At 35.4% G+C, this 13,219-nt stretch overlaps 1 protein-coding gene across 3 annotated transcripts in view; it reads right to left on the reverse strand.

The window, feature by feature from the left end:
• The window catches only part of ATP11A (ATPase phospholipid transporting 11A), a 131,873-nt gene that overhangs the window by 64,377 nt on the left and 54,277 nt on the right, over nucleotides 1–13,219 (reverse strand). For all 3 annotated transcript variants that reach the window (XM_072849852.1, XM_072849851.1, XM_072849853.1), the window contains exon 2: nucleotides 5,054–5,176. In XM_072849852.1, coding sequence (XP_072705953.1) covers nucleotides 5,054–5,176 — 123 coding nt within the window. The remainder of the gene's footprint in view (nucleotides 1–5,053; nucleotides 5,177–13,219) is intronic.

Below are 13,219 nucleotides of genomic sequence, written 5' to 3' on the forward strand. Positions count from 1 at the left end.
ATGACTCACAATTAATCAGATTAGCACTGAAGGTAGCTAAGGTTTCCCTTGCAATTTATAGGATTCTCAACATGCAGCATTATTGTTTCAGGCCATTCTCATACAAATTAATGTTTGGATCAGTATTTGATGAGAAGTCCCAAGGAAACATGCAGACAACAGCAGATATTATTTGTGAAACAAAACCAGGAGCACTTCTGGTCCATGAATATAGTTATACAGCATGGCAAAGCAGGAGTTAATAATAGTACTGTTTTCCCATCTAAGTTCACCTTATTGCTTCTTTGTAAGAACCTACACAGGAAATAAAGCTACAGTACAAGTCAGCATTTCATAATTTCATATCATAAATTAACTTGAATGAAATCTCTTTACTTTAGGGCAAATTCTTCCATCCTGCATTTCACTTATGAGTCACATCCCGCTACTCCTCAGTATCATCTTCTGAGAGCTTAGGCCCCACTGCTTCCAGTTATGTTAGTGAACCAGGCACAAGTGTTTTTTGTAGCTGTAAAAATTTCTCTTTATGAAACTATGACAGTAAAAGTTTGCAGCTAGACAGGATTATCAAGGCAAAATACTATGTATTGATTACCCACAAACTGAAAAGAAGAATAAAAGACTTCGTAAGTCTCTCTAGCCCAGCTTCCTCTGTGGGTGGTATGGAAAAAACAATCAGTCCTCCTGCAGAATGTTCCTGGGGTTTCTAAGTTTGTCAGCTGCCTCTGACACACCGGGAAGTCTCTGATCTCTCATTCAACAGGCTATTCCTATCCTAGCATCTCTGAAATTTTTAATTCTTTCTTGTGGTTCATTCTTTAGGTTGTCTGTCAAAAGCAGTAAGCAGCTGTAATTAAACATGTTCTTACAGAACTCCATATTGATGCCTAAAAAAGATTTTATTTTCTATACTACTTTCCCCTCTGTTCAAGAGACAAATGTACACATTCAATTAGTCTTCAGTTCATTGATCCAGCTAGAACAGGAGATGCAAATCCCTACTTTGTCTACAAAGGAATGAGATCCTTGGGTCTCATTCAAGGATATTGGATCAACGTCAGGAAATGGAATTCAAATGTTAGAAATTATTAACAAATGAATAAATAACTAAAAACATTGTTATGCCACTGTATAAATCCATAGCTAGCCTATACATTGAATGCTCTGTGCATTTCCATTTAAAAACTCTACAGCTGGCTTGGCAAAAGGTACAGACCAATCTGAGCAAAGGTATGAACTAGCTTCCACACAAGCAACTATTGAACTAAGGTTATTCAGCCTGGAAAGGAAAATGGTGGAAGATCACTAACAGAATCAAGAAGATAAACAGGGGATAATGGTTGTTCTCAGATTCAAGAACTTAGAACATGAACTGAAATTAGCAAGTAGGAGTTTCAAAATGAAGGTTCATGGTTTCTTTTAGCAAACATTTCTGCAGTTTACCTGTGCCTTAACTATGTACTCTGAAAATTTACATGGGCTCAAAAAGTACTGAAGAAATTCACAGAGGAGAAATCCATTAAAGACTTATTTAATACAAAATCATCACTTTTGGCTCACAAATGGCTAAGTCACAGATCAGCAAATACTAAGAGTATTCAGGGGAAGTATCACTCTATGCTTACTTGTTCTTGCATTCTTCCCTAGGCTTCTACTGCTGGTGACAACAGAGCCAGATGGACCTCTGGCAATTCTTAGCTGGTCAGGCACATCCACATACTACTATGCATGTACAGATACTGTTTAGCATACTGATTGGGATACTCCTGGCACAAAAATATGAAGTTTGGACCTTAAGGAAGTTTCATATTAAAAAGTTAATTTGTAATTTATCAGTCTTTAAAAAAATAAAAACCTTTTCTTGCCCTGTTTCAGAAGGGAAAAAGTTGTTTCCCACCAAGTTATGTTAACTGCTACTGCTGCAGAGTTTAACTTACTTTCATGTTGACATAGCAGTTCTACTAATCAATAAATAATTTCAAAACGTGAATAATTTTTAAAGAAGAAAGCAAGCAACCTCCCTGCCAATTCAAATACTTTTTCTTTCTTCTCATTTGAAGCATTAGGAGTTTCTACCAGCTGATATTTTGCCATGCTGCACCACTGTCATATGATAAATTCAATCAAGGGTACACAACAGCTACTTTAAAGGCTAACACCCTAGGCAGCTGAAGTAGCTAAAAGTTAGATCAACGTAAGGATCCACCTTACAAAGGTCACTACCTCTAGAACACAAGCAAACTGCATGCACAATCCAAAAGACATAACATTTTGCCTTTTATTATTTCAACACAGCCTTTTTGTAATGCATTGTTAAAATCATAATTGAATTAACACATCAAATCAAAAGAGCATTTTTGTCTGGCCAAGGTCTGTCTAGATATCATTTTTCACAACTAGGAATGTGTCATTAAGCAGACAGAGCATTAACTACATTCCATAGTGACACTGCAATATACAAGAAATATCCCTCTGTACTGGAATCAAATTATTATCTTGCTGACACCAGGAAACCTCTGGTGAAGCACAGTAAAGTTTACCTCTGGAAGGAAATAATATAAGCCTTAGACTTTCCTAGTTATTTCAAGCTGCCGTCTTTTTTCAGGGCTTTATGACAGGACATTTGTTAGTACAGCAGCATACAGATAGTCTAATTGATGAGGTTTCCTCATGGTTTTAAGCTACCCTTTTTAGAAATTCAGTTTGTCTTAAATTGGTAAAATCTGTACTTGGAAGTTCAGAGTTCCTCATCCTTGAAGAGCAATCATATACTTTCTTATATAAGCATTAAAGACCTATAAAAGCACAGCTGAAAGTTACTGTCTTACTGATGAAAGACGAAGGAAATATCCTTCATGGTTGACATAACATTATACGGTGTGCTTGTGTGCATGTATCTTTATTTTACTCTAACAGTTATGGATTTCCCATCTTGATTTTGTACATTTGATCATTTTTCAGGAAGCTTACATCTGTGTTTCCTAAGCTGTGGCAGGTGCCCCTCCAGAGTGTTCATAAGGGAGCAAGTGACAAGGACAAGAGTGAAAGGTTAAGAGCTAGCTAGCTTACAGGACCAGAATGAATGCAAGTCAAGTCACAATGGTGCTTTATCCAGGCTGTTTGGGATGGAGCATGTGAATAACAGAGTTTAGTTGAAAGGGACAGTACAGGGAAGACTGTATGGAAAGTTCTCATATAAAGACCACTGTCATTAAAACTGAGCTTTTGGCAGTCTAAGGAACTGTTCAATATCATAAAGCATTTATGTGAACTCTGTTCCCTCCTGAAATATCACCATGTTTACTTTCACAAAGGTGACTTTTTTTTTAAGTGTGAGAAGTTTAATCAACAAACAGAAGTTTGAGAAACACTGTATATATAAAAAATTATTTTCCATAAATAAAAGATTATTAGTGGAAACTGTTTACAGATACAGTTCACAGCTAAGGAGTTTAACATCTAAAATATTTAACTGAACATGCTTTATATCCAAATAAAAACATAGTAAAGTCTCTTTCCTGAACTAGTTGAAATCATACATATTTACTAATTGCTGCAGGGATCCTCAGCTCAATCCAGGTTTAAGTCATGCTTAAAACTCTCACTCTGCAAAGCATGGTAACTTGAAACTTCCACTGATTTCATCATCACAAAAAGATGTCAAACATCTTGCAGAGTTGAGTAGGATGTTTTTATTTCAAAAAGTATCAGCAGTAACTTCAATGGCTTTATTTACATATGTTTCAGATGAGATGTACAATATGAAAAAATAAGAAAAGTGTCACAGGAGTACAAAGATTTGCATAAAATGTATTTATTTTTCAACAATCCAAAAGGCAATATAAATTAATGTGTAGAGCACAGGATTTCCAACTGTACTAGTTTGACTGTATTCCATCTGGATTATTTACTGCATTACCTTTTGAACATTCTAATAAAACATGCCTAGATACTATGCTGTTTGTTATTACACTGTCTTTGAATGAAGTATAGAAAGAAGGTAGTAAAAATAGTAGTGAAGAAAGGTAGTAGAATACAAGATTTCATGTAAGAAGAGACACAGTTTGAGAAAATGTGGGGTTTATTACAGCTTTGCCATTATATTAATGGATGGCAAGTGTTCAGATCCATGAAGGTAAGCACTCAGCTCCTTGAGATCACAAGGCTACTAAGGTTCTTAAAATGAGTGTGGATCTGAGCCACTGTTCAAGAAGAAATTTTCCTAGTAGAGGAGCTATTCTTTTGAATTCATTATTTCGTAATTGGTTGAAGGTGTGTGCTCACGAAGATTAAAATCTAATCACATTAAAAACTTGAAGTTCTTCGGGTGTTAGCCATACAGTTAGCTTCAAATGTTCAGTTTTTCATGCCATTGCAGTACAAACTTTTGGCTAAAGCAAGCCAGTCAGCGTAAACCGGTGGAGTGTGCCAACAACCCAACTGCTCACAGAAAGCTGCTGAAGCCTACGGAAAGATTTACTACTTAAAGTGAGGGACAACTGGAAGGTTTCTAAAGGGCACAAATGTATCACAATATCAAGAGTTTAAGAATGATTCACTTGTACGTGTATAGCAAAGAATATTATTTCTATGGCGTTTTGTCAATATGAGCTTTTGAAGGGAATGGCACTGTTATTGTGAAGATAGCTTCATTTGTTGAGCACTTATACTGATCATACTATTTCTAGTACGTTGAGACATTGCTTTAGATTACAAAGGATGTGGTCTTCCCTTGGGAATTTTCTTTACTCCAGGGTTGCCCCAAATGAAAATTGTTTTCTTACTCCTTTGTGGAAAAGCACAGTATCACTCAGACTTTACTATGTACCATAGTAAACACTGGAGAAGTCATTCTATTCCTGTTCATGTTAGAGGCAATTTGGCAATTAGTTTTTGTGGAAGAAACTTGAGATACCTTCATTTTACCTTTGCCAGTCACGGTAAAGGAGAAGTGTATAGGAAGTATAGGAAGAAAATCTTGAAGGAAATAAATGAACACACAAAGAATAACTTAAGCTGATTTATGTAAATGAATGAAAGAAAATGCTACTACCTTTGATGAGACTATTCTGTTATCTGGAAATCTCTGTGGAATGTATGCTTCAGTGCCTGGAGGTGGTTCACGATGCCCAACATAAATAGTCCGACTGTCCACCCAATTCTCTTCTCCAGCACACTATGAGGGAAAAACAGTCATCATGTCAGTTCACTCAGTATTTCTGCAGTAAGAGAAGTCACACACTGTATTAACTAATCATGTGTCTGATAACCAACACATACATAGCCATCAGTGTGTGACCCCTCACACTTCTCTGTATAATCTCAAGGCAACTAAAACACATAAAACTAAGTCAATTGTCAAAACTCTGCCTTAATTGCACTGCACTTTCCCTTATGGCAACAAAAGGGAATCCATGAAAATTACTATTCTGACTTATTAGTTTTATAATTGAAAAAAAGAAGAAAGGCTTAAGATTTTCTCAGTCAAATTAGATATTTACTAAGTGTTTATGTGATTGCTACTCATTTTACCACTGATAAAACCACTGGTAGTTAAAATGTTTATATATATGACAAGTACACCTCATTTTTAAGACTAGCCAGCCATAACTTGGTATTTTATTTGCAGCAAAGCAAAACTCTGTTCTCTGAAGTACTAGCAATAACGATTTCCCCAGACATGAACAAGCTTAGGGACTCTTAGATTGCCAGGAAAAGACCTCAGCTTGTCAACTCAGATCCCCTGGCTCTTTAATGAAAGCTGTGTCTGCAAGTAGAAAAAAAGGTAGGTGAGCCACAGTAAAATGTTCATATATTCGCATCATGAAACCCCACAACTACAGCCTGTCCAAAATTAACACTTCTATGCTTTCAATTCACTGTAAAGAAATTTACAAATCACTGTAGAGAAGTATTTACATAAAAACAAAATTATATATTTTTTTTATTGTTTAGAAATTTTTTTTTTTTAGGGACCTGGATTACAAAACGCTCATCCTTTAGTCAGTCTTACTAATTCCCATCTACCATGTGAAAAAATATTTCTCATGTACAGAATACATTCCTAATACTTTGTCCTACACAGAGAAGCCCAGGCATCAGCTCTTTTAGCATGATCATTAGGTCAAGTCTGGGGTAATTTAAATATGTAATAAAATTAAACTAAAACACTCTGCTTCATGTTGTAATGATGCATTTACATATACTTCCATTAAGCATATTACATGGAAGCTTCTTTTCTGCATCTTCAACAGCTACATCTATTTATATATTAAATACATCCTGAAAGCACTCCTGGGCACTGGTGCTTGATTGTCTGCCTCTAAGGGTGAACTTTCACACTGCTACTTAACAAACTAACACCAAACAAATACCAGGAGCAGTTTGGTAGTTAAGACAGCCAAAGCATCACTCCCCAAAGCAGCTGGATATAGCTGTGCAGTTCCTGACAATAAAAGAGAGTTTAATCAAATAGACATGGTATCTTTTCTAGCTAGTCTTGCTGTCAATAGTTCTAGACCATTTATTTTACTAGTACAGACATGGCTAGTAAATCTAAAATAAAATTTAGTTCTCAAACTTAAAAATTATTCACCCTAACATTTCCTTCATTGATTCATTTCTGTATGATTATTCCACTGCCTTAAGTGCAACACATAGGCGAAGAACAAACTTTCAACATGAATTATTGTTGAAATATATGTATAAAATCTCACAATACGCTGAAAACCTGGAGCAGTAAAGCTTACAAAACAATTGTGTATGTGATGTGCATTACTTTCTTGGGGGTGGGGGGAACATAAAAAATATACAAAGAAAACCTACTGTACTCAGACTATTAACCATAGAATAGCTGAGTAGTCATGAAGTAAAATGTAAAGTGAAATAAGAGGCTTAAAGAAAAGCAACTTCTGCTGTCCCAAACATTTATACTAGAACTACTTAAAAAGGACCCTAAATCATTACTAATTCTTGCACATTACAGAAAATTGAAGGCATTATTTTCAGAAGCTACCAAAGGCCAAAATAACAAGACGAGGCATAAAACTAAAAAATAAAGGTAAAACCAGTTTTTCTTAGCCATTTTAATATGTGATTCAATATTCAATAATTTGAAATAGTCACTTAAATATTAGATGAAGACAAGCTACTTATAAAGGACATAAAAGTGACAGCCATTCGTAAGACACACCAGTGGCCTAGTCACAGCTTATGCTAAACTCCGTAACTATCCCTGACCCAGTGAGAGTGCACATACAACACTTCTCACATATCAGATCCCTCCAGTGTGGATGTGAAATTAGGATGTGGGTTAGTTTAAAAATTACGCTGATTTTCCAGCCATACAACTCCTCCCATACCACTGACTGGACTTGTCACAACTCAAAGCAAACTGCCATTCAACCCGCTTCTGAAGACCAGGTAGGATTCTTTCAGCAAGCCAAAGTATTTTGGAAGGAAGTAAAGCACTGAAAATGTTTCCATATTCCACCTTCCTTCTATGCCAAGAACAAAGTGTGGTATCATTTATCATTTTATTGGAACACAATATATTTTACCTTGTCAGTGCACTTGAATGTACAAGGCACACAAATGTGTGCCAAGTAATACTCCTAGAAATGCAAGAGTGTGAGAGATTCCCGAGTAGTAGATTAAATTGTACAGTGTTTATTCATTTTTCATTAGGAAGGACATTCCAGACATAAAAGCAACACAAAGATGACTCCTGATACAGTTAAGTGCCTGAGTTCAGAGCTGATTGCATGAAGGTCTGATAGGAATTTAACACATGAATCTTTGAACATCAAGAAGAAATTCCTCGGCTTTTCCTTCCCTCTACACAGGCCCAGCCTGGCGATTTATCTCTTATGTTTATTATGAGCCAAACTAAGACAGCTTGACAAGGATATTATTAGTTCAAAAAAGCATTTTTTAAAAATTTCATAGTATAAACTGATGTTTATCATGACTCAGTTAAAACAGTCCTCTGAAATTACCTATCAAGCTAGGAAGTACAAAAGACAGAGCTTTAAACAGCATTCTCCTGTATTACTACCAGTTTTTAAAGGTCTGATGGCCCTGTCTGATGGCCCTGGACTATTGTGTTAATATTAAGTAAACCAACTTAATGTCACAACCTGGAATTTGTATCCCTAGAGAAAGGCTCTATAAAATTTACTTTATCTTGATTTTATATCCATGCTTAATCTCTTCTGTTAGCTTAACCGGATCTGGTTTTATCATACATTGATAAATTCACCACAAAAGTACAAAACCACATCTAACTTAATTTTAAGTATCTGCTATCACAGAACACTTTTTATTTTTTGATATGTTAATAGAGAATAGAAAATAAATGCACTTTACTAACCCAATTCAACAACTTTAAAAGCCCAAAACATTCCCAGTCCAAGTGTAAAAATTGAGCAGGGAAGAGTAAGGCTATATTCAGTACAACCACAAAGAAACTCACTTGCATGAGGCAGAAAAAAGCTGCTTTTAGGAAAACCACACTATAAGTCAGGATGCATACCACTCAGAGACATCAAAACACACCAACTGAATGTCTGTTAATGCTAACCTACAAAGCCAAACACATTGATCCAACAATTCTTTTAATGTTCCGGTACTGCACATAAGAGATCATTTACAGAATGACACCAGGGTAACTGAAAAAAGCAATCTGATGCCGCTGCCAGAACAATGAACTATACTCACTTCTTTTTTTTTAAGTTCTATTACTTAAGCCCATTAAGGATATGTCCAAGAAACCATAAATAAACCTTAGCATTATCGGCTTCTATTTATAGTATAAAGCTCAATGTACTCAGACCTAGTTTCATTGGCACACCAATGAAGAACATTACTTAGCTTTTACTCTTTCAAGCAGGGTCAGCAATACAGAAAGCAAAGACCAGCATAAGACTAAGTCATCTTTACGTAAGACTAAGTAGAGCCAGTTAACAGGATTATACCTTAATGCATGTATGAGTTCAAGTATTCATGCAGCTTATTTTTCTGATTTAAAAATCAAACTGAAACTAGCTTGAGATTCACCTTCATGCTATTCTGCTAATTTTTATCTAAATTTAAATAAAAATATATTATCTGAAAAGACAAGGGGGTTAGTATTCAACAGGTGACAGCAAAAGGATGACAGGAAGATGCTAGCAGTAGCTCCTGGAAAAGTAACTGACCTTGAAAGATTCCAAGTATATCCAAGTACTTTTAGTAAAGAGGTTTGACTTATGGTTTGGAAATCAATGGAAACACTGAATGACATTTCCTGACTCTCCACTTGAACTAGTAATTTAGGCATAATTAGTAGTAACAGTCTTTGGTTCAAAATTCTGTTCTCTCTCCAAATAATGTAAACACAAACACTACTAAAATAAGTTAAAATGCATATTAAAGTACAGCTGAAAACTCAGCTAAAATCTGCCCTGGCCAGGCTGTAAGTACACTTTGTTGAACAATATTGTCTCCTACTTTTTTACTTTCTCAGAGACAGTCATAAATGGACAGCACACCCTAACCACAGATTTGACAGCAATGAATTCTCAGCATTAGCTATAGCCTTGTTCGCCCAGGTTGTAACTCAAGTTCTTCCACACAGAAATACTATACACTTGTAGAGGTAGGCTTTGGCAATAGCCTGTTGTTTCAATAAAACTCTACTATTTGATCTCAATAAACCAATTAGCACCATTGTTAAAATTGCACACCAAACACACAGCTGCTCAATCACTTTGGAGTTTTAGGATAACAGATACTGACAAGCTATTATCACTCAAAATCTGCATGGAGAACTAATGGTGCACAGTGTGAAAAACAACTTTCACATGTAGAATATTTTGCTTATATCTAATTGGATACATTACAACAGCTCTGCACTAAAAAATGCCCTCAGCTTCTAATTTTTTATTCAGTGGAGAGAAACAACTTCAATATCTCAGGAAGCTATAATTCACTAAAGTGAAAAAAAGGAACTCATTTTCCTTTCTGATATCTTAAACAAACTGTCTTCTTTATTTATCATACACTATTTACCAAACCATGAGATCACAATCTCATCTTTGTCTTCATTTGTCAAATGTACTGAGTACCTGTTCTTTTACACTTGACTCAGCACCATCCTGGAGGTAAATGTGCAGCCATCTCCCTATGCAAACAGTGGTGCAGCGTGCAAATTTTTACCTAACCTTTCCAAATCCAGTCAAATCCACTGTCCTTTTAAAGGTAGATCTGATCTATAAACCATAAAGAGCAGAATCCCTCTAAAGAAATAAATGAAATGTAGATTTACTTTATTTCCTGTAATCGCTAGCCAATAAGAGAGATTAAGAAGTGAAATAGCCCACTTTGCAAAAAAAATCTCATGAATTTACATGTATTTCTTTGTGGAGATAAAGGGTGAAATTCTCATGCATTTACAGGATCTTAAGATTTTAAATGTTAGGCAAACTCATTAAGACCTATATAGAGCACTTAAGATTTACGTTTTGTTCACAGTATTATATCAGCCCTCCATATTAATGAACCAAGCTCAGAATGAAGAGTATATATAACTTTAAAAGCTGTTAAGATTGTTTTTATATGTTTCATATGAATATAGAATGGCACAGATAAAATAATTCAAACATATAATTATCAGATAAATACCCTATCAGGTTTTATAATCTGAAAAAGGACTGCCTCAATATTAGGTACCGTAAACAGAAAGTAAATTATTTCATGCACTTATAAGCCATATGGACATATGCCATTAAACCACTAATTTAATGGAACACCAAAATGCAGCACTTCAGAGGCAACCTCAAAAAAACAAGAACTCCTCCCTCCCAGAAACTCCTACGACTAATTAACACATTTCCTATGTGAGATGTCACTGTAATGGGATCTGTTGCCTTACACTGTAGCTACAGAATATTTACTACTGCATTTCTTTTCAGCAAGTGCATTTTAGATCCTTGCATGGTCATTTTCATCAGAAATAACATTTGAAAATAAAACTCTCCCAACAGAATTGCCTACAAATCACAAAGTGTTGGACGTAAGTATATGCAGAGGGAGAAGAAAGAGAAGATAAGAAACATTCTTTGACTTCAAATAGGTTATTTTATTTATGAATCTCAGGTAAGGGATGTGATTAGAAACAAAGCCAGGTATGTCTTAACTACAGAAAATGGTGCTAGGTCCGCAAGTAAATTTCCTGACCAAGCCATACCTTTACCATTTGGTGGATCCTGGTTTTCTGATCCTGCTTTCCATCTACTGCAAGGGTCTTGTGCATGCAGGTAGAAGGGGAAATAGCTTCATAGCAACAGGCTGCATAAAGTTTTGTGAAATTGCTTGAAGTTGGAAATGCATAAGTATGACAATGGAATCATGTAAAAGTTCTGTAATTAGCAGCAGTTAGAACAAACATCCTGACATAATAACAAATATTCCAGTTTCTGTAAAATACCTAACATTTCTGTATGTGTACTTAATATAAATTTATATCTCGGCCTTCCAGTTCATGCCTCCTTGTGCACTGTACTTGGAACAAAAGGTTTCTGAAGCTATCCTAATACAGCTATATTCCAATCATGTCACATCAGTTTACACAGGGACATTCTAATATAGCACTTTGTAGACAGTCCAGTTCTCCTTTCTGATTTCCAGTTTAGAATTCACTTAAACCTAATTCCACGTACTCTGTACCTGAGTGGTTGAATCATTCAACTTCATGGATGACAAGGCCAGTGATCTGTGTTCCTCTTTAAGAGAGTTACAGTAATTCTTTGTTTCAAATACATAAAAACTAACCTAAGTTACTCAAGCAAGATTAAGATCTTTCATAAATGGTCAATTTCAACTCCAAATATTGCTGACATACTGTCCCAATTTTATCTAAATTTAATTTAGGTATAGCTATTTGTGGTACTTGTACTTTCTCTTCAAGAGAAAGAATCTTGTTTATTTTCCCTGTTTATTTCCATGAAAAGTAGCAATAAGTGATACAGATAAAAGTCTCCTATTCCTTTCACACATGCAATCTTCAACCAACTTCAAGGAATCACTGGGATGACGGTAAAAAGGTAGATCTGTGAAATGTGAATTACTCAACAGCTGGAAAAATGCTCTTGCTTCATTTCTTTCCCTTCCTCCCACTGTACCAGTTCTGACACATTTTGCTCCTTGCTGCCAGTGGGACAGGAAGACTGTGCCTCCTTGCATGTCTCCTCGGCCCAAGTCAAGAAGAACTGCTACATGGAAATCCTTTCAAGAGTGTATCACTTGCAATTAGAAAGGCAAATGAGGAACAAACTACACTGCAAATAAAAGCGATAAGAGAAGCTAGAAGGGAAAGTGTCACGTAAGACACATGATATTTGGCAGCCTCAGCACTTAAATTAATTATAAATCAAGTTTATATCTAAGTAGCTCCAGACCAACAGCTGAAATTAAGGTTTGTGGAGAAAATTTACAGCTTCCTTAGGTGCTAGCAAAAGCTGCAAAACAACAAGAGCAATTTTATTTCTTGCAAGGCAACTAAACACCACTTATATTTGCATGCAATGCCAGTCAAACTCAGTATCTGTAAAGATATTTTTTTACAAGAGATACTTTTAAAGAGAGCACTATACAGATATTTTGGAACGCAAGGGTGTTATGCTCTTAGCTGCCAGGAAATACTTCTATTTGCAATAATTCATCAAGAAGCATTCTAAAGAGATCAAAATTTTCAGGTCAGAAAATTGAAATTTTTTTTAAAAAGTTATTTTTACAGATTCTAAAGAAACAGGAGAATGGAGGTAGGCAAGCAGCATATTGTTTTCATTCATCTGAAAATAAGTAATAAAAACACAGATACACCATACTGTTTGTTTTCTTTTGTATGAAGATACTAGATGATTAAGAAAAATCAAGCAAAAATACCTGCTGTCAACGTTTTCAAAAGCACAAGTTAATGCATATGGGGACAATATGCATTGGCAAGATTGACAAAATCAGATGCAACTAAAAGTCATTCCTAAGTGGTGTTCTTGGAGCTTCACATTATTCAAAAGGGAACATATTCTAAAAATACACTTAAAATTTAGAGCAGTGAATTACTCTACCATCAGCTTTCACGTGGACATGATCAGAACTGGCCAGAGTGACCACACCTTCTACAAGGATTTTAGCAAACAATTAACTTAATATTCAATTTATTTGCCTATCTTCTGTTCAC

Source organism: Ciconia boyciana, chromosome 1 (genome assembly GCF_034638445.1).
Source record: "Ciconia boyciana chromosome 1, ASM3463844v1, whole genome shotgun sequence".
Classification (NCBI taxonomy): domain Eukaryota; kingdom Metazoa; phylum Chordata; class Aves; order Ciconiiformes; family Ciconiidae; genus Ciconia; species Ciconia boyciana.